The sequence below is a fragment of the Fopius arisanus genome, unplaced genomic scaffold (genome assembly GCF_000806365.1).
Source record: "Fopius arisanus strain USDA-PBARC FA_bdor unplaced genomic scaffold, ASM80636v1 scaffold00028, whole genome shotgun sequence".
Taxonomy (NCBI): domain Eukaryota; kingdom Metazoa; phylum Arthropoda; class Insecta; order Hymenoptera; family Braconidae; genus Fopius; species Fopius arisanus.
Window position 1 is genome coordinate 838,291 of NW_011887767.1, and position 22,315 is coordinate 860,605.

At 35.6% G+C, this 22,315-nt stretch overlaps 1 protein-coding gene across 7 annotated transcripts in view; it reads right to left on the minus strand.

Moving 5' to 3' along the window:
* Liprin-gamma (liprin protein kazrin) overlaps positions 1-22,315 on the minus strand; it is a 74,150-nt gene that overhangs the window by 3,951 nt on the left and 47,884 nt on the right. For 3 of the 7 annotated variants that reach the window (XM_011302594.1, XM_011302591.1, XM_011302590.1), the window contains exons 4-14: positions 15,018-15,462; positions 13,926-14,273; positions 12,289-12,665; positions 10,589-10,795; positions 9,378-9,729; positions 9,000-9,089; positions 7,822-8,035; positions 7,192-7,459; positions 5,740-6,211; positions 4,953-5,097; positions 1,660-1,849 (exon numbers count right to left, since the gene is read on the minus strand). In XM_011302594.1, the coding sequence (XP_011300896.1) occupies positions 1,660-1,849; positions 4,953-5,097; positions 5,740-6,211; positions 7,192-7,459; positions 7,822-8,035; positions 9,000-9,089; positions 9,378-9,729; positions 10,589-10,795; positions 12,289-12,665; positions 13,926-14,273; positions 15,018-15,462 (3,108 nt within the window). The remainder of the gene's footprint in view (positions 1-1,659; positions 1,850-4,952; positions 5,098-5,739; positions 6,212-7,191; positions 7,460-7,821; positions 8,036-8,999; positions 9,090-9,377; positions 9,730-10,588; positions 10,796-12,288; positions 12,666-13,925; positions 14,274-15,017; positions 15,463-22,315) is intronic. The other 4 variants (XM_011302593.1, XM_011302597.1, XM_011302595.1 and 1 more) reach the window with 4 other exon arrangements.

Below are 22,315 nucleotides of genomic sequence, written 5' to 3' on the forward strand. Positions count from 1 at the left end.
GTTTTAAATATGGAAATTCGGTCGGGGCCATAGCTCACAGCGGGAAATTTGGTGCTTGCGGATTGAGAAGATTCGAGGAAGAACGCAATTGTATTTTCAAATCTTTATGAACGGAGAGATAATGGGGATTCATAATAAGAGCGGAGCGTAATTACTCATAATTACTAGAGCATTTCAAAAGAATTTTTGCATCAACCAATTGATGATCTCACGGATATTCACCTCGAATATATTGTAAACCCTCAAGGGACTAATCTACAATGATGTCGGCATATGAGACAAATATATTTTTATAAAATAGATGATATATGTAATTGAAAAAAGAGTTATGGAGTTAAAAAATTGAATTATGAAGAAGTTTAATCATTTAAAAGTATATAATAAATGGGAAGATTTTCGGGTATTTCTCCTCATTTATTTACAGTTGTGCAGTTTTTTTTCGTAATGCTCTGCTTGTATGAATGTCCGCCATTTTTCCCTTCAATATTTTCTTAAATAGATTGAGAAACCGGTAGAATGAGGTACCACGAAGCCGACTGGATATGATTATACGGAAAGGACGTACTTGTTATGTAATTGTTTTTTATCAATTAAAATGCAAAATGAAGTGACAAAAAGAATATATAATATAATATTATATTATATTTTATAAAGATAATAATAATAATATTATCATCATCATTGGACAGATCTTGAGAATGATAAATTCAATGAGAAAAAATGTCAATAATTTGACTGTTTTAAAAAATAATTATAAATTTGTATTAATTGTTCATTTTTCCTCAATCATATCCAGATGTAGTTAATAAATTTCTCAAAAAAGATTCTCCTTCTCTCTTCACGTTTCAATAAAGCCGTCGAATCGGATTTCAGTAGAAAAATGAAGTGAAAAGAGTAATTTCAATCTTGAATCCATTTTTTCAACCAGAAATTTCAAATTATTTATGAAAAACTGAATCCTAAGTGAAACATATGTCCGTCATTTAACCATTTCTCTACTGATTTTAATCCATTCGATTTCCGAATGCCCCACGAAATTACTTGAGAAAAAATCTCTGAGTTTTTTTTAGGAACGATTATTTAAAAATAAAAAAAATCCCATAACAATTATCTCTTTTTTAAGAAGCAATTCCACTTAAATCCCGCGGTTTTTTTTCGTATCAAGGAAATAATATCCCACTCCTTATTTTCGATTCCATAAATACATAGAACACGCGATCGTTCAAAATATTAATTAATATTCATTTATAAATCATCCATAATTATTATTTACTAACATATAAATGATTATTACTCCTCGAAATAAAATCGTTTCACTTGGACTATCATTTCGATATTATCTTGAATATTCTTCTTCTCCAAATAATATATTCATATATTTTTGAAATAATTCAGTGGGAGAATTCGTAAATCGGTAATTAAGTAATTGGGGGAGAGAAGCAAAGATGCCATGCATAAAATCATGCGATAATTCACCGTAATGAATAATGAGTATCTCATGATATTTATGGAAGATTCAACACCAACGGAAGAAATAATGATATTCGCACCTGAGTGATGATCACAATTGTTAAACGAATTACAATAAAATAATCGTGCACATAAGCTAATAAATTCGGTCATATATTAGCCAGGGATAATTTGAGGTTTGTACATTACCCTGAGGCTGGAGCGTCGTCTGTCAATAGTACTAGAGTTGTTGGTTGCCATGTGAAGGGCTGATAGCGAGCTCTGATGGTGTTGGAGATGTAGAGCCCGATTTCCTCGTCCCAAACTCCCTCCGGCACTCACTGTACTCATCGGTCTACTTCCACCAACATGATTCCTCGGTATCACCTCCAGCTGGCTTCTACACACATCCACACATCCATGCTCACTTAGCATATCCCCATTGCTACACAATATATTTCTGACAATACACCGCAACACACACACGTTGTTTGCCATATAATATTCATAATAAATAAGAAAAATTGTATCCGCATCAATAATAATTTGTGAATTATCTCATTTCCCTTCAGCAGGACCTCATAATTGTCTGCAGCTTTTTACCCCCATGACGATATTTATATCTATTACAACATAAATATACATACACAAGCATTTTTTGTGCTGCAAAGATAGAGAAAAAATAGTTTACTGGGCTCTAATGTTTATCGATTCATTTGAGAATTTTACACTCGCTTTGAGTGATTAAAGCAGTATGGTCGCTAATCTATTCGAGTGTCAGACGGAAAATCGATCTTATTGTCAGAGTCGCTTGTTTACTGCGATATTTTGTAATTATGCAGATAGCAACTGCAGACGAAAAGGGAAAAAAAATTCACTGGAGTGCGGAGAAAACTATGCGTCATAAATTCTTCATGAAAAAGTGATAGAAATTTCTGCAGAATGGATTGAAATAGTTGTTCACTTTGGAGAAACGAGATGTAACGAGTGGAGGGTGATCGAATGAGGACAAACAATTTTAATAAATATTCAAAAATGCGAGGTGGTAGACGGATAGAACTGCCATCTTGCTTAGATATCCTCTCCCTTCGTCGGAGATAGTTGAGAAGATGGCGGCGCGTCCACCTCGTATTTTCAAGCAATAATTAAAATTCTTCAAAGTCTCTAAATCACTCGCTACAGGTTGCATCGCGTTCCTCTCAGCTGAACAATTTTTTCATACCAATTTGTAGATATTTTGTTTTTTTTCGGCTAAAAATTGATATAACAAAGTTTTCATCGCATTCTGGTGTTTTGTTATCCCCAGGCACCAAAAGGACAATTCGACATTTTTTTCATTGTCATTTATGCTTTCCATTGATTTCTAAAAAATGAATGAGGTTTTTTTTGGTGAAGGAATAAAGACCATACTACCTCAAATAATTAATTAACACGTCGTGGGCGTTCATTAGAGCCGAATAATGGTGAATTTGTAGTAGAGAAACATCAAACATGAGAGATATTGAACTGGCAAATAATAAATGATAACTATTGAATGCAGAGTGGTGTTATCCGTAATCAGATATTTGAGGATTACCCCGGTCTGATTGTGAATTACATCACTGGACTAATAAACAATGGGTGCTGTACATAGCGTTTTAGTGCAGTGCAGGCAGCGGCTGTGGGCTACGGCTCAACTATTCATTTTATTTTATAGATAATTATTGATTTACCAAGAGGTGTCGGTTGATTTCTATTATTTCAGACTGGTTAAAATAATAATGAATAAAAACGTTGTGAGTGGACCCGAGCAGACCCAACTCAGTCATCTCATAAATTCGGCATGAGTTCTTTCTCTTTTCTTCTATTCAAAAATGTTTGTATATGTACATTGATGTCAGCTGTTCCTATTCGTTTATAACTACGTGTGTGTATCACTTGGTAATGACGGGCTATATAGTGTATCATTATTTTTACTTAATATGTAAATTAATTATCTTAACGACAGCGATCATCCACAAGTTTTTTGGAGGTCGGGGATGATCGTTCGATTATAATTCCACAAATAACATCAAATTTCACAGTTAATTGTTCTCGGCGAATTTTATTACCGAACTCATGATTTTCAAGAGCTCGGGGGAATTATTTTGCCTGACAATTGAGTGAATTCACTCGATTCGATTCATTTTTGTAGCAAAGTGGTCAAGATCAAGAGACGAAATCAGAATATTTATGCAGATTGTTTGAAAATATCTTGAAAACTCAGCTAAGAGTCATCGAGAGATTATTTATTGTAACATTTTTTTTTTACAAAAAGATGTCTCGATGCGTACCTCTACAGCATTTAGTTTCAAAGATAATTAATCGGATTAATTAACAATCCGCTTCTGGATTTGTCCCCCATTTTGCACAACTTGGCGACTGATTTATTGGGAAGATTCCATTGCTATTCCTCACTTTATAACATTCACCTATCTACGATCTGGAGTTTTTTATTTAAGGCAGGGGAATACGTAGAGCTACCCTTAAATTAATTACTGGTATATTGATTAATGATCGGAGCGAGTTTGGAATAGAAAGCCCCTGGGGGTTTGAAAGGGTGAAAAGTTTAAAAAAAAAAATTCCTCTTTTCTCCTGATCCTTTTACCGAGCCCATTGACAAAGTTTACAACTGATAAAGTTGCGGTGAAGAGAGATGGAAAAAAATGTCTGCATACGAATTTGAATAGCGGGTGTGCGTGATGTGAATACTCCGGGCAAAACTGCGAATCAGAGAACCACGAATATCTCTTATATACTGAAAAGGAGAGAACCAATAAAACGAGTGAAAGTATTCTGAAGCGAAAGAAGAAGGGAACGGGAAGAGTTGAAGGTTCAAATGTGCAGACCGGTGCACTTGGAGAAAGAGAAAGAAGAAAAAAAAAATGGTAAACGAAATGCCGGTTGCAAAGGGACACACATAAATCGATACGAAGCCGTAAGAAAGGAGGAGAGAAGGAGATTCTCCTTTTCATTGTTTATTTTCTTCTCCACCCTATATATCGCAGACTTTACTTTGATTACGAAGCCTGGAGTACCCAGTTACTGAAAACCCACGCCAGACCCTCACCCTTTTTCACTTTTCCCAACACTTGGAATTTCTTTGATCGTACAACACGACTCGACAAACAGGATTTCGTTGAATAGTGAGAAAGATATTCCCTCGTCTTACCCCTTGTTTTGTTTCATGTGGGTAGTGAGGGAAAAAATTAAAGAGCCCTATCAAGTGTGAGGGCTGCAACAACTGCAACAACTGCAACAACTGCATCCGATGGTGAATGAGATGTTGAGGGAAATTGAATGTATCCAAGGGGAATGGGAGGATAACTTGAATTATTCATGTTGATTGGCTCATGAGATGGGATTGAGTTCTGTGAACAACTTTCCTAGGTATTGATAAATCATTTTGGGGGATTGGACAATGTTATGTGTAATTTTAGTGAACGTTGTCCATTGTTCCCTCTGGATGACAGTAGATTGAGTACCTGGCTGGCAGTACAAGGGCCTCCAGTTCGGCAGTTAAATGTCGACGTATCATGTGCTTAGCGGGAGGTATTCCAAGCGCTGTTGCCATGGTATCACCAGTGAACGAGGGTTCTAGAACTACCAGAGCACCGTGAACACCAGAATCTAAACGACAAACAAATTTCACTAATTTATTCAAGTAAAACATTTCTCAACTTCCATTTCATTTCATTCTTCAATATCTCAGTTTACTTTTGATTTCAGTTTTCTGTTTGCCAGTTCTCTTCGGAGATAAAAACTTGACGAGTTATTACCGATATCTCATAATTTTTCAAGTTTTTTACACATTTGTGGAAAATCGTTGGTAATATTGACGTCAACAAATATACCGATTTTAAATTTTATTATTATTTAAAATATTATTTAAAATCATTTAAATAATATTTTAAATTATTATTATTAAATTTTTAATTATTTTTTTAAATATTACAAATGAACGGATTATAATATAATTTTTTTTTGCGCAGAAGTATTACACCGGGAAAATAATATTGCCCTCAATTATTTTTGAAGCAATATCCCTGAGCGTATTCGATTGCTGTGATTTACTTGAGCCAGCAGGGGATTACATTTGCGTATAATCATGATTAATGTTATTATTAATGATACTATTAATCATGCAGTTAATCTTATGAAGAATATATTAACGATTAATTATATTACGATATACGACTATATATTACGATTAATTTGATGATTAAACGATTAATCAACAGGAATGAAAGAGTGTAGAGATGGTGGGTTTACCTTTGAGATTGTCAGCATATTCTCCTAGATCAATATTTCTCGCCCACCGAATGAACCTGTGATTCGTCCAAACTAAGGGATCTTCATCCACTTGTTCACTCTGATGACGCCTAACAGCGAGTGCCTGTCTGTCGTACTTGAGCATTCTCAATAAATTAATACCATGCATAATACTAGCTTGATGAAACTTCCTCGTGACTCCCAAGAGTTTTTCCAATTCTTTCTTAACGATATGATCGAGCATCCTGGCGTCAACCAAATTAGTAGCAAAGCTCTCTGAGTATTGGGCGAGTCCAAGATCAGGCAACCACTCAGAACTGACCCATGTGTGACCCAGTTGAGCTATACAGGGATAACGCACTAAACTTGGATGTCTGTGCTCCTCAATTGCTAAGCGAAGCTTTTTCCGATGAAGGGGATGAGTTATTCCCAAACCTGCTTCAAGTTCTGCATCATTCAATTCCAACAGAACCTGAAGAAAAATACAAATATCAAAGTCCAGACGAAAACTTCAAAGTTTTCTTTTCAATTATTTTTACGTTAGGTTTCATCCAACTTTTTCCTGACGGGATGAAAATAACGGGAGGCAAATCAAAACTTTTCCTCTGTTTCCTTTGAATATGAACAAAAATTAAATTATAAATATTGTTATGGCAGCACTGCTCGCGTTTTTTTATGGTTTATTTTAGCCGAACATTTTTCTCCGTCATTTCTTTATTAAAATTCAGAGATCAGGTATAATATTATTCCCAGGGGATATTGATCACGATTGAATTATATTACTCCATTCGTCGATGGAGATTACTAATCAACTTTGCAACATCAATTTCCATATTTATAACTGAATAAAGAACATTGGGGCAGGTAATACCTGTCGTTTATTGAGTGATTGACGATTCGAAAATGATTCCATGCATTTCTCAGAGCTTATGCAGTATATATACTTTGTATTTATCCTCTTTATGATGAATTTAGATTTGTGAGGGGTCAATTCAAGAACTAAAAAATCTTTTCTACTATTTTTTTATTTCGGTAAAGTGAGAGCTTTCGTTCAGCGATAATAAAAATGAACTCATGCCACTTCTTTCTATTTTCTAGGTTGATTGACTTTTCTCAATGGAAATTCCACAAGGAGCTGTTTTTTTGCGAAGTAAGACGCTGTTTTTTCACGTCTCATTAATTTTCATATTGAGTCGTTATAATTTTGGGAGCATTGCATTGTACTCTGAGTACAATTTGAATCGATCCGCTGTAGAGCTTTCAAATGGGTTGTAAATCAGATAGTTGGATATTGTCAGGCGGGACAGTAACGGTAATTGGTCTCAGTAATAAAATATTCCTAGAATTGATGAGATCATTTGATTCGTTGTGCATTTTCTCGTGAGCACAGCGGTTCATTGTAATGGGAATTAGAGCTATCTCGTAATTTCAAAGTGTGAAAACACCTCTTACCTTTCCTGATTTGATATTCTCGGCACACCTGGGTCCGTACTGTGGCATCCCTAGGGCAACCTCGAGCCAAGCTAGGACGGTTGGAGCTCGCCATCTCTCCATTGGTATCGTTACAGCTTCCCGCAGTAATCGTAATTTCTCGGCGTAGCCTTCCTCAGTAAGTGGTGACCACGACCTATAGGGATCGAAGGCATCCGAAGCCTCTGTTCCTGTGCTACCGCTAACGGAACTGTTGAGGGCTTTCCGATGACGAGAACGAGCGAAAACCCTTTAGAAAACAAAAAAATTAAAAAATTCTCAGACAAATTCACCGACAAATTTCATCGACTTGATTTCAATTTCATTATTTCATTATTTCATTCATTCAAAATTGTATTAACAAATTTTATTCAAATCAAATAGATCGACGAAAAACAATTACCAAATCACATTTTACACAAATTATTTATTATTAAAAATGAGGGTGACACCCGAAGACTGTCGATACTCTAGTTCTTCAATAAAAAATCGTCCAACGTGAAATTTCAGAAGCAATTTTCAATCATTGAGGGATCTAAAATATTTGCTCTATTTTGCGGGGATGCATTCCTCAATTATACAGGAATTACTGTAATAATCTGTTGAATTTACCTTGAAATCGAACCCCAAGGACCGCCCCTCGTCGCCGAAGAGCGCGCGTGGGCGACAGGTGCTGGAACAGGTGCTACTTTATTTCTCCTTGGCTCAGAGTCCATTGGACTGGACAGTTGCTCCACTGAACGTGACATCGATGACGTATCCATCGATCTCGAAAATGCGTTCAAAGGTGAAAGAGTTGGGCTGCAGTCCTTCGGTGTAGTTGCTGCTGTTGAAAATATCATTGAGATTTAATTTCCCAAAATTCCAGAGTTTTCAAAAATTTCGCAAAAGGAATTTGTTTGGCAAATGGACAAATGAGTGCCTTTTTGTTATGTATTTTTTCAATGTCGGATATTGTCGGATATTGATTCAATATTGCAATTTCATTTCCCCAGAGACTCGCAAGAGAGTTGATAAGAATATTGAAATATCGATGCAACATAAAGAACGTAGAGGATATTCGAATTTCCGGTATCCCCAAACAATTCGTTGACGATTTACCCTTGGTACACATGCTTCATGCATCACAAATCGTTCTCCTTCCTCCATTGTTTCGAAAGGATCTGTATAAAAAAAAAAATCCGTACCGCTTCTCACGATTTCACGTCTGGGAATCGGTATTGTGTACTTCTCAAACTCAAAATACACTACGGAAAAGTGTCCAGACTGTGCGATAGAGGAGTCCGAAAGGGTTTTACTCTTGAATGAACTGCGAACGAGAATTGCCCTTGGCAACAATATTTATTTGCAGCAAACAACTAATAAACAAAAGATGAGAGTTCAATATAAATCCTCAAAACTGTAACGCCATCGCAACAGTCGGTCAATAATATATTTGGAATCGTCAAAGTGTCGGGGATTGATTAAAAACTGATGTGAGATCCTACGGAATTAGGAAGAACAACAGAAAATCTTGGAATATAATAAAAAATGTATGTTCCATCGTATCAATAAATCCAGTCACAAATAGCCGAAATAATCTGGTAAACACGAATAACAACTTAAATAAATGTTCATCAATTATCTATTCGTTCGTATAATAATCTGAATGTACATTTGCTAGATCGATTTAACGATAGAGCACTGTTGCCCTCTAATTTATTGTTTAATTTCAGAAAATAACCGCTGGTTGAGTCTGAGAAAATTTGGTATCACGATGACGAAGATGATTCGATTGAAACGAAACTTACATTGATACATGTGTGATGGAGCTACGGAGGATACCACTGAGATGCTGTCCATATCGAGGCCACTTCCCTCGACAGTTATTGTTGGTGTCCCTGCGTGTAAATATAGGGATTATGAATTACAAGGAGGTGCACAGGACAGTGATCGACTTTCGTAAAACGATGGGAATGATGATAATAATTTGATAACGATTGACAACATTACAATAGTGATTCTGCAGACATTTTCATCAAGATTTATCGTCTTCGTGTTCTTTATGTTGCACCCTTCTCTTGTTGATGATTGAATGTCTTTTTATTTCGATCCAATCGTGTCTTCGTACCCCAATTAATTAACTTTAGTCGTGAGGCTGGGAGGGGAGATGCAGGGGAATTACCTACCATCAGTTGTGGAGTCTGATAAATTTCCTCCGACACTGGTAGCACCGCCACTCTCTCTGTCACTGGATCCACGTACACCGGAATCAGCACTACAGCTACCACGATCACCAGCTTGACCAGTTCCACTCGCACCACTTCCGCCAACACCAACGCAAAGATCAGTTGCACCCAGAGGGGGTTGTGCACCCAAGTGAGGTAATAGCATTGGTCCACATCCTCCGATGCCACTGGTACTGCAAGCACCGAGTGTTGCTGTACCATTTACACTGCCACGTGGAAATGATACGAGGGACTCTTGATCACTCAGACATACACCACTGGTTCCACCTCGGTCGCTTAATTGTCGCTGGAGCTAAAATTTTAATGAGTTTCATCGAGTCATTTATGTTCTTTTATAGTTTTATAATATTTTAATGGATTAGGATTGGTTTGTCTGTTCCAAATTATCAGTAGAAGTATTGGAAATCAATTCAATAGAACAGATTCCGAATTTTTAGATCCGAAAGAATGACAGAAACAGTCTAGAAATATCCTCAGATAATAATTATTCACATTTTTATAGTTTCAATAAATGATTAAATTATTTAATGCGATTTCGTTTTATGGAGTTGGAAATCGGCAGAATTATACGTTTTAATTAACATTATTATATTGATATCGATATACAAACAAAAATAAAGAATATATTCTCAACTACTAATAAATTGAACAGAAATAAGAATAGTTCACGAATGGGTAATATTAATATAATAATATATAGAATTCCCACTAGTAAGTGAATAGTTAATCGACAGATTGATATTACTTAGTACCTAGCTAATCTGCCCAACTCAATGAAGATTATAAATAATTCGTTTTTTAGTTTTATTATCATTCAATGACTCACAAATATCTACAGTCAAGTGTCTATTTTGCAAAATTTCTGGGAACGGTTGATGAATTTTCGCAGGGGTTTACTGAGAACGTAGGGAAATTATTCCATGATTATGAATTTTCGTGAGACACTGAATAATAAATTCCAACGATTTATTTTCTCACGTCAACCGTTCACCAGAAATTTGCAAAAGAAAATTGAAGGGCGAGATATGGGCAATAATTTCTTGAAGAAAGGTGTGAATGAAGTAAGATTATGGAAATGTTCTCGTCACAAGTGAGTATGTTCGAAGTAGAATTTAGTTGACAGAGATTGACACGAAGTTTGGGGTGGATACCTCTTTTATAGTAGCATGTGCATGAGATAAAGCAGCCTCCTTATCAGCCAAACTTGCCGCTAAGCTGAGACTCCTGTCAGCCTCATCTCTAGCAGCTCTCAGCAAACTCCAGCGTTCCCTCTCGCGTTCTCTCTCCCTCTCCTCACTGGGTAATCCAGCACCTTGCTGCTGAAGACGACCGAGTGTTGCCTCGTTTTCCCTCATCCGCTGAAATCAAGAGGTAAGAAAACCCACGTCCGGGCAGTAAACTCTACCCCATAAAACCATCACCACACAGGCAACATGCAACTCCGTGATAAACCAGTCGTGACTAAATTTTCAGAATCTTTTGAAATCCTCGTCTAGTTTCGGTTAAAAAAGTCATTATCTGGGAAATTGAAAAAATAATTGCCCTCCATTTTTATTCATTTTATAAATCAAATTAATTATTGAGAGATATATGTAATAAATGTAATTTATTATTCAACAAATATGATGAGATTGTTGATAAATTTTAAGGGAGATTTTTTTTGGAGGAAGCAATACTTGTTTGAGAGGCTTGACATTTTTCTCTGGATGCATTCGGATTGGAATTTCTGGGGGAAGACTTAATGATTACAATCAGACGGAAATCTTGATCGCATTAAGGACTGAGGGGAGTGACTGCGATTGAGTTTGAATTCATGGATCAACGGGAATGAGAGACCAGTCTTACCCCTCTTTATCCGGGATTGGGTGAGTCAATGCCAGTTCTCGCCTGTCTACAGATAAACGGGGCTTGTAGGTATGGGAAATAGTTCAAGGGGGAAAATTTGCCCAGACAGGGGGTGAAGGGTATATATAACGTGAGAAAACTTGGGAAAAGAGGAAAGCGAAAAATGAGAGAAGTCGTTGAATTCGGATATTCCGAATAGAACAAATCCAGTTTCAATGGAATTGGTTACCAGCAAGTTTTTATACAGAATAAAAATTTTAATCCACGAGAATTCACACTGAGGAATGGAGAATTTCAATATTTGTCTGAGTGTCAGAGAATCCAAAGATTTTTTTTATTTTAGAATAGTAAGCGGTATTTATTCGTAGATTGAGGATTATCAAGGAATTTCGATTTATTATGACAAGAATGTTGCAAAAATTCGAGTGACGATTGCACTTAATGAAATATCCAGAGACAGAGGAGATTTCTATTCCAGAAAATGAGAAATTCCAAGAGTTGTCTCTAATGAAAATCCTGGGAAGAGGGACGACAGCTATTCCCCTGGTATTCATAATTTTCGTCAGTTTTCTGTGTTAATTCGCATCCGAATTTACTACATCATGGCCACGAATGTCCGTCTAATTATTGTGTTGAAAATTCAGTAGGTGAATAAAATACAGGGGATAAATTGTCATTCCGAGACATAATCTAACACAGTAAATGAACATGTTGAAATTATTCTAGTAATTATTTTTCCCTTTACAATTGCAAAAGCCACGGATTATTGCGGTACATGGGTTTTCATATGTTCCCCATATTTCTTCTCATGCTTTCCTGCAGATCACCGCAGCAATTGAGTATATAATATTCTCAGGGCATTCGAAAAGCCCTCGGTTTTGGAAATATTAAATTTTAAGAAAGACATGCATTTATTCACATTATATACATTCATAATGCTGTGAAGATTATGCAGACTCATCTTCATAAATAATTAATAGAATATTTCACTATTCTCTCACTGTACCTGTTCATAATTTCGTATGAAATCCCTGAGCTCTCGTTCTTTATCCTCCAGTGTACTGTAGAGAGCTTTCATTTGATTTAGTAGATCGAATTTCTCAGCCTTGAGACGTTTGCGATCGGTTTTGAGGGCCTGTATGACCTCGCGCGAATGCTGTAGCTCCATTTCCAGGGCAACGAAACGAGCTTCCTCTTCAATAGCTGCATCCTCACCACCAACTTCACCCCTTGCTGCACCACTCAACAGCAATCGACGGAGTCTTGCTACTTCCGCCACAAGACGCTCATTCTCCAGACGTAATCGACGAGCACTCGCCAATTCCACTGGTGGTCCTCCATGGAGACCTGATAATCGACCAGATATCACTGATTCTGAGAGACCTGAGTTGCGAGGGAAAGAGAGAATATCGGATTAATATCCAAATTTATCCGAATTCTCCAGGTCATTTTGTGGTTCACAACAATTTAGTGCAATCGGTAAGAAAATTAAAATAAATATTGAAAATTTATTTATATGAGTGGTATATTCACTTCTCATTAGTTTAATTCTATGGTTTAGTTCATCTATAAAGTACAAATATCATCAGAAATTATAATAATTCAAGTTTAATATCGATTTAATATCGTTTTAGCGCATGTGCATGCTCGAACATTTTTTGGATTATTTATTTATTAAAAATCCAATCTTTTGATAAACTAATGGTTCATTATATATATAATAATAAAACAGTACACCCCGAGAAAAATACAAAAACAAAAAATATTTGCACGATCACTATGTTAACTATATTTAATATAAAATAAAAATAAGAATTTTTATTTTATTATCTGGACTACCACGCCAAAAACAATGACAATAAACATTACTCGCTAAAACGGGAAAACTGTTTTTTAAATTGCAGTTTTATCTTCAATTTCGGGAAACACGTCATTGACGAAAAGTTTGGGATGGGAAATGAGTTAATTAACTTTATGTCGAAAGGGTGGAAAAGTTTTTTGCCGTTTTAAACATGCGGGTTGTTCAGCAGTTTAATTGGTTCATTTTGCAGGAAAACTTTGGAAATGACATTTACGCTTGAAATTGAAAAATTACGCACGGGAATATGAAGGTCTTTCATTAAAAAAATCCTTGAAATTATAAAAAAAATTTACGATTAATAATTATGAAAACAATCCTAAACGAACAATATCTATGGACTCTTGATTGTTTTCTATCTGGCGTCCTGTTTTCCCCAGCTTTCAGCGAGTATCTTGGAATTGAAAGAAAACAGTGAAATTTTCATGAAGACCTTTTTTCTAGCCCTCATCTTTCTCTATCAAAAATGTAGACACGATAATATCGCTATCTCCCTTCAATCCCGAGATACGAGAAACAGAAAGTCTCATTCTCATTAATTCCAAAAACTTTTTCCTGATGAATAACGAAAGGATTTATCGGTAGATTTCACGATTAAAAAAAATTCCCAAGGGAATATCTTCTTGTATCGAGTACATAATTTTAGTGAAAAGTCGGAAATATATATGAGAATATTTTCCAGCGAAAAGTTTCATCTCTATTGGGCCTGCGGAAGAGGGAGAGACGAGAAATGAATTTTCATGGTGAATTTATAATTGAACGTGCAGTCTTTGAAGTGCACTTACCAAGGGGATTGCTTGGTGATGTGGGTCGGCTGCCTGGTGCTGGTGCCGGTGGCTCATTGTCCTCGTCTGGTCTTACATCTCCATCGATTATGTCCTTACCGTCCTTACTCTCGAGTTCATTGCTCTCCTTATTGCGTATTGACTCGCGATTTGTTGTTATACGCAGTCTCTCACCGCTCGATCGTTCACTACCACTTCGTTGAAATAGTCCACTCCGATTACGATCTGGACTTGCACTGCCCGATCGAGAATCAACACTACCACCAGAACCTATCCGGGTTTTATCCACTGCCGTCCAGGGTCGTCTCTTTTCACTGGGACTACGATTCGGTGAGCCGTTACGCTTTTCTAAAAAAACAAGATAAATAATAAATAATAAAAACAACGCCAGCGAAATCTAGTAGTATTGGTAAATTAGGAGCAGACTGTTAGAATGCCGTGAATTTTCACTCACGAGTCTTGTCAATTTTTAATTGTACGAGTTTAAATTTAATTTATCCTGGAAATTCAAGAAAATAGCGCTTTCCGTGTTAAACAATAATTTATTTTCTAATGAAAGCTCGATTTTTTTTGGGTTGAGAATTCCGGGAAATTATTGCCTGAATTTTGAAAATTTAAGATTTAAAATTGATAATTGCTAGAATCATCATGAAATTAACTGCTCAATGAAGAATTTTACAGAAATTCCATATCAATTTGTTGTTATTAAAAATTTCCAGTTTTTTCCCTCGAAATTTCAAGTCTCATTCTCCAACAGTAAATTCCATTTTATTCAGACGCAGTTTATTGTGAATATCTCAAAACTGAAGCAAAATTAAGATATTTTCATAAACCCATTTTCTGTAGCTCTCATCTTTCTCCATAAACACCCCCTATACAAAAAAATTTCCATCTCCCTTGGATTCCGAGTTATTGAGGAAAAACTGGTGTTCAAAAAGAAGCCGTTCTGATTCACCACTTGCCTGCATGACGAGGTCTAATTGAATGACTTATTGATTCCCCGGGTATTTAATAATTTTTAGCAATCACTCGAGCTGTCAATAATGACATCCCCGAGGACTATTGATAAGATTGATTGACAGAGATTCTTACCAATTGACGGACTAGTTCTACTGCGATCGATGGGACTGTTCCTGTCCTTCTTATCAGACGGGCTACTTCCTTTATCAACAGGGCTAACCGATTTTTCACTTGCTGAGCTCCTCTTATCAACAGGACTACTGGCAGCACTGAGTCTTTTTGCCTCGTCCTGGGAATTGAGGGCCGGCGATTCACACCTCACTTCCTGGGTACTCATTGGTGCTGTCAAATTGTTGGACGTACCACTAGTTGCGCTCGTTGTTTCACTACTCGTACCGTTGTTATTGGCATTTGAACCGTTGCCATTGGTCGCGTGATTGTTGTTTGTTACAAGGGCACCCCTTACCTCGCGTAATTCACCGCGAAGAGACGCGCATTCACCCCTCGCACGCTCTAGTTCGCCATCCAGACGGGCACCCGTCGCTGCGTTCTCCTCCACCATCACGCGAAGTTTTGCCTGGTAACCAATTAATTGTCAATTAATTATTATACACTTTTTATTGAAAGGAGCAAAAACAATACAATCATATTACAGACCTAAATAAGTCTATATTTATTATACTATGAGGTTATTATTTATTGGAGAGGCCGTATGTGTGGTCTTACGACCACGAAACTCTAATGAATGTTAATTAAATGATATAAACAAATCTCTGTTTAGGGAAAGAAAGGAACCATGATGCCGATGATTTGGTGTTTGCGACTTCGAGATCGTTTGACAATTCGGCGACTGCTCTCGAAGTGTCAACGCATCTTAGTAAAATATAATTCAATTGCTCTTAATTAAACGTCTATTCATTTATTAATCTGACTTCCAATTAAAATCCAATACTTCTCAATTGGAAATAGATACCGTCGAGGGATGGATTATGGGACGGGCATGATTTTGGAGATGAGTATTAACTCATTACGACAGAAATTTTATTGCATCGAATGAAAATCGACTCCTAAACCCATAATTGCATTAATAAACCAATAAATAATCAGCTTTATGCGTCAATTATTAATACGATACACAACAGATTTAGTAACAAAGTTATTGGCGTAATAGTTTAACTGTCAATTAATTCATCTCTGTAAACAAAGCTCTGACATTTTTTTATTGAATTGACATCGATTGTTGTTCCAGAAAGTTTATACGATTTTTTTGCAGTAATGTAGATAGAGTCTTATCGTCTGTATATAAAGTTGAATAAGAATTACATGGAGAGAATAATAATGCTAAAGACATTTGTTGAGAGAAATTAAGAATTATATGGACAAGAGAGTAGAATACGAACGAAGTAATTATGAAGAGAGAATACACGAGGAGGAAATGGAGAAATGAGAAGAGATGCGCAGGTGCAAGATCTGAAGGTATGCACTCGAAATTATTAACAATACGATACGAAATCTTATCAAAGGATTTTCATTGCGGTTTTTCAATCTGATGATTATTTATTATTCTTCTAATAGACGATCTATGCACTGAGAGAAATATTCAATAAAAATTACGTGTATTTTTCGTAATTCTGGAGCGAAATGTGGTTGTCGGAAATTTTACGAAACTGTCACGTAATTTTTATCTAAAGTCACGTAATTTTTCCGCGGTGTTCCGTAATTTTTATCTGAATTATCGGTAAAAAATAACGATACCGTCACTTAAATTTTTCGAATCAACTCCGTAATCGGTAAATGAACTGAAAGTTCCGTAATTTTTACTAAATATTTCTCTCCGTGTGGGAGATATCTATGGGAGAAATTTTAGTTTCAATTTTGTACTAATTTTTCAATGATCAATTTTCAATGTTCAATTAAAAAATTATAATGTTCCTTTCAGAGTAGAATTACATTATCAATTTTCTGCTCATTCTCGGAGGTATTCCTCCCCATCGAATCAATAGACCAGAATTTTCGTAATTCATCGACCCTCGGCTCTCACAATCTGCAATGAACCTTCATTTGAATAATCAGCAAGCATAATCTGAAAACTTGGCGAGTCTGGCGATGGGATTAATTGATCGCCCACTGGTGAATTAATTGAGTGAGGCAGAAGGTGAATATTGGTAATTTATTGGAGGATCCTATGAAAAATTCTCTCTCATCGACTGTATTCATATTGTCAGCCCTCCAGTCTCCCAATTGCAGCGAAAGTGAACTGCATTTCCGCTGATGGATCGTCAAAATGATAGGAAAATGTGATTTTCCCATGGTCAGGGCCTTGAACGTGATGGGCCATGATTGGAAAATCATGCGGAAGGATGAGATGTGGTGGAATAATGCCTCGATCGATCGTACATGCCACATAACACATGCGCGGGTGCAGTAAACTAAATTTCGACCATCTTCAGAGGATTCCAGGGAGGGGGAAAATCTCACGAAAAATATGTGAAAACTCTGCTATTCGCAAGCGAGAAAAGACCCTTTTACGCATCTTTTGTCATTTTTTTGCAGATACGCTTAAAATATTATTCAGGAGCTTTCCAATCGAATTAATTACGGGATTAAATCCCTGAATCATCATTTTGCACTAATGAATTACGGGATTAGAAATCCATAAATTACGATCATAATTTACGGATTTAATCCCGTAATTTCATGTCGGAAGTTTCATGTCGGAATTTTAGTTTCCAAGAGAAAAATCGTATGGAATTTTCCCCTTGGATACATCCGTTTTAAATAAACAAAATTATTCCATTTATAGTTGATGAAGATAATTTTTATCGGTGTAATCAGTGCGCGGAGAGTAATAGTCAATAAAAATTAACTCTTTTCATTAAATCCCCGACAAAATGAGGTGGAGGAAATTTCTGTGGATTGATTACAGAATTTTTCTAGCGGATTTCATATTGTTCATAATTTTAATCTACTTCACAACGGATAGATTCCAGGTTCGGTTTTTAACCGGATAGAATGGTGAGATCTAACCAATTAAAATCTTGATCATTATCGGCGTATACTTTAACGGAGTCGAAGCGATGTAAAATAACCATAAAAAAATCCAAACCTCGGATTTCAGATAAACTAAACAATTCCATTTACTGTGCAGAAATAATAAAAGTGATGGAGGCGATGTGGGAATACTATTGCGGAGTGGTCCACTACGACAAGTGCAAACTTTTCAAGACCAGTTTTCCGCCGATATCTCGGAATTGAAGGGAGATAACGAAATTTTCATCAATACCTTTTCTGTAGCTCTCCTTCTTATCTATAAACAATATCTTTACAAAAAAATGGATATGTTCCTTTGATCTCGAGATATCAGGGAAAAAATGGTGTCGAAAATAGTGAGTTGCGTAATTTTTATTGAATATTTCTCTTCGTTGATTGGACTTTAAGGGGAAAGACATTACGACTGCACGAGAATGCGGTGTTTGAAATGTTTTAAAAAAGTTAATTATAGAACAGTGCAGTAATTCCATTGGGTGACTGAATTATGGGTGCCTGTCACGCGTGAGGATGAACTTTGGCTGAGACTTTAGCGGGCAGATGGCACGGCTCGACACGCCGCCTCATTCAACCGCACATTACCTTTATTGTTCACCAATTAACTCCACAATAAAACCTCAACACGAAGATAATCAGCCACTAATTCCAAAATTCCACAGATTCGTACTAATTGTTATCAAGTACTTAGAGAGAAAATACTTATTCTGCAGTGGCACTTCTAGTCGGGGAAAGCTTCTCGTTTTAGACCGGAGATTTGCGGACATGTGCCAGGGGTAAGACGTTATGAAAATAGACGTCGCACTCTTCCTCACATGAATACCCGATTATTACCTCTTGTACCTCCTATTTTCAACAACCCATCACCCACTTTTACCTCATTTTTGCAAATTTTTCTCATTCTTATTGACTTCCGGAAAGATTTCATTTACTGAATTTACTCTATTTTACTGCCTCTCGGGGAACGAAAAATATATTAAAGTGCACGTGGGAGTAGTTTTCAAAATAATTCATTTCAAATACAACAAGAAGAATAATCAATATGCCGATATGCTGTAAGATATCAGAGAATAATTGGTGAATAGAGAGAATAGAATATCTAAATTATCGAATAATATCGGTGAAATGAATTATTCGCTGCAATGTATATACAAATAATTGTATGCAACATGCATGTGACATTCAGCACTTATTTCGGCTGAAATATATGCGCATTTAATTGATATATATGTATCGTACATAAACCGTTTTCTGTACGACAGCACTTTATGGTGTACAATATAAATTTAGGGGAAAATATAAACAATTAGATAATTGAATTGCAATGACAAGTAAAAATAGACAGTTCTATGTGCAAAAGACTTTTTAAATTGACATTTCGGAATTATTTCAATTTTAATTTCAATTTCAATTTCAATTTCAATTTCCATTTCAATTTCAATTTCAATTTCAATTTCCATTTCCATTTCAATTTCGATTTCGATTTCGAATTTTTTGTCAAGTCTGTGTAGTTATATTTCTAGAGCGAAATGAATAATTTATGTATCATAATTAATACTTTAATATTAATTCATAATTATAATATTTGTGAAATTCGTAGGCGGACACTTCGGCCATGGTTTTTTCCTTTTTATTTGTTATCGCATGGTGTATTCAACCTGTTCAACTTTAACCAGTGGGATTTTATCCGGTGATGTGAACTCGAAACTTTTCGCATGTGTGTCGAGTGCTTAACACGTACTGCACCACATCGGCATAATAATGAGCGCAAGATGGATTCCCAGAGTATTTCGCGGATAGTAAACGTGCGGCTTAGGGAAGCTTATCAAGTTGCTTTTTTGCTGAGCATGCATGCCCTAAATAGCCAATTGAGTTACTAGTTATATTTATTTACAGAAATATCTACCATAAACAAATAGAACTTTTTCCGCAATCACTCATTGACGAACTTGGAATTTTTCATTCTGAAGTAAATAGTAAATAGTAAATGGTGAATATTTAAATAAATGAAAAGTCGATAAACATTTTCAGAACATTTTTGATTAGTCGGCTAAATAAATAGAGACTAAGAATAATAAAATACACATATAAAATTGATATCAATGTAAAAATTATTAATTATTATTAATTGTTTAGTCAGTATTTTTTTCGAATCGAGTGGAATTTGCAATATTTCTATGGAATTTTTACCAAAGCAATAATAATTTTTATTAAATTACTAGATTATTGAATTACTATTTACCTCGGTGTAGATTTTTAAAATATTTTTTGTTCGTGCAAAAAAAAATTGAATCATCGAATTTATTTTGCGGAATTAATGAATTTTCATCTAGAAACCTCTTATTTGTGAAAAGTCCTGTAGAATCCATCAACATCCACTACAAATGCATTTATCTTCCATTCATAGTGGTTTCATTGAAAAATTCCACCATTCACAACATTACATTGCAATGACAAAAAAATTCATCAAAAGATAACGAAAGCTCAACACGAATTCCACAGCACATTTATACATTTATTTATATTCCTTTTCCTTTTCATTGAAATGATTCTCTTTCCCATCGGAATAAAAGCTGCACGTGACGCAGCGTTAAATTTTCAGTTAATCAAAAACATGAATGAAAACGAATACGATTTCGAATTAAATCGCGTATATCCCGATTAATTACACGCATGACTCTGTACAATATTTTTTTTTTTCATTTTTCCTGTTTATAATCGGCTTATATCGTAGGAGTACGTGACGCACAAAAGCGTCTGAGCCCCTTTTTTGAAATAAACAAGGGAACAACTTTGGACGGGGTGACACGGGACCAAATCAAGTGAGTTTAGCACGCGATAAACTGCTCTACACGTAATTCTTTGAAATACAAGTCTTCAAAAATATTCCACGGACTGTAAAGATACGAAACTTAATGGCCAATGGATCCTCTGATAAGTTAACAACGTGGATTTTGTGAGAATAATAAAAAAGCCTTATAAGTAACTACATCATAATAAAATCATTTATTCGGTAAATATCTGAAAAAAAATCATATTTGAATTTAAATAATAATCATATAATACTAATAATATACCTCATATTGTCGTTATTATTATTATTATTATTATTTGTCGTATTATTGTTATTATGATTGGTATAATAATATAATTATAAAAATACTTATATACTTGATTCAATTTTTTTTCTGTGTATTGATAAAAATCATAACTAATAGTTTCAAATATGATTATGAATTAATAATTAATTGGTTGACCTTCGACTTTTAAGGTACATTTTCTGACAATTTTTTGAGGGAAGGAACTACCGATCGGAAATTACTAGAACATTTTGAAATTTCAGGGACAATGTCATCTGGACTCTCAATTATAGGAGTTTGAAGTCAATTTCAATTGATAAAACGTTATCTATATTTTTTCGTTTCCATTGATTTTGATAAGTGAAGGCAATTATGGATTTTCGAGGTTGAACGATTTTTTAGTTATCAATAAAATCTTGAATTCTCCAGCTCATTGTGAAAACTGATCATGGAATACAAGTCAATGTTTAGTAGATTAAAAATTCGGGAATCTTTAATACTTTCTCTGGTTTCCAGGGCTTTCTTTAATTCTTGAATGTAAATCAATTGATTTGTCAATGAAGAGTTCTCCAGCAATGTCGGCTAATAATAACGAACATGTCAAGTTTTTTCATTTGAAATTGGGAATGCAATTTCGTAACTATGTGCGCAATATTTTTAATGATTGCTTTACTGAGTTAGGAATAACTGCAACTGCTTTCATGACAGTGATGAGCACTAATCTCACTAATCAATCCATTAGCGTCTAGTCCTGAAAAGCTCCAGAGAATCCACAATCAGAGAACGTTTTATCAATTGAAGGTGAATCCAAACTCCTATAATTGAGAATTCAGATGACATTGTGACTGGAATTTCAAACCATTCTGGTAATCAATTTGAAGTGTAATTTATAGGATTGTGTGCAATACTTTCATAATGATGTCTCTGAGGAGTTAGGAAGGGTTCCAGTGATGACAGAGCAGTAGTTAATCCATTAGCAACTAGTCCCCGAAGGCTCCAGAGAATCCACATGACCGCCTTGACACCAAGTGCTGGCCACTTCCAGCCTTTGTGACTATCACAATAGTGGGAATTTTAATCGAGATGAGTACTACCTACATGCAAAGCCCTCAGTGACCTATGTAATACCAACAGGGAGCCTTAACGAACGTACGCTAATCTCGTTTCACTGTTCTCCATTTTTCTTTTTATCAAGAGCTACTCTCCTCATTTGTGTCACCATGTAACTAACCGCAATTTTTTTTTTTCCACATACCTTCGACGTTGGGGAATAAAAAATCCTGGGGAGAGTGATTTTCTTTTCAA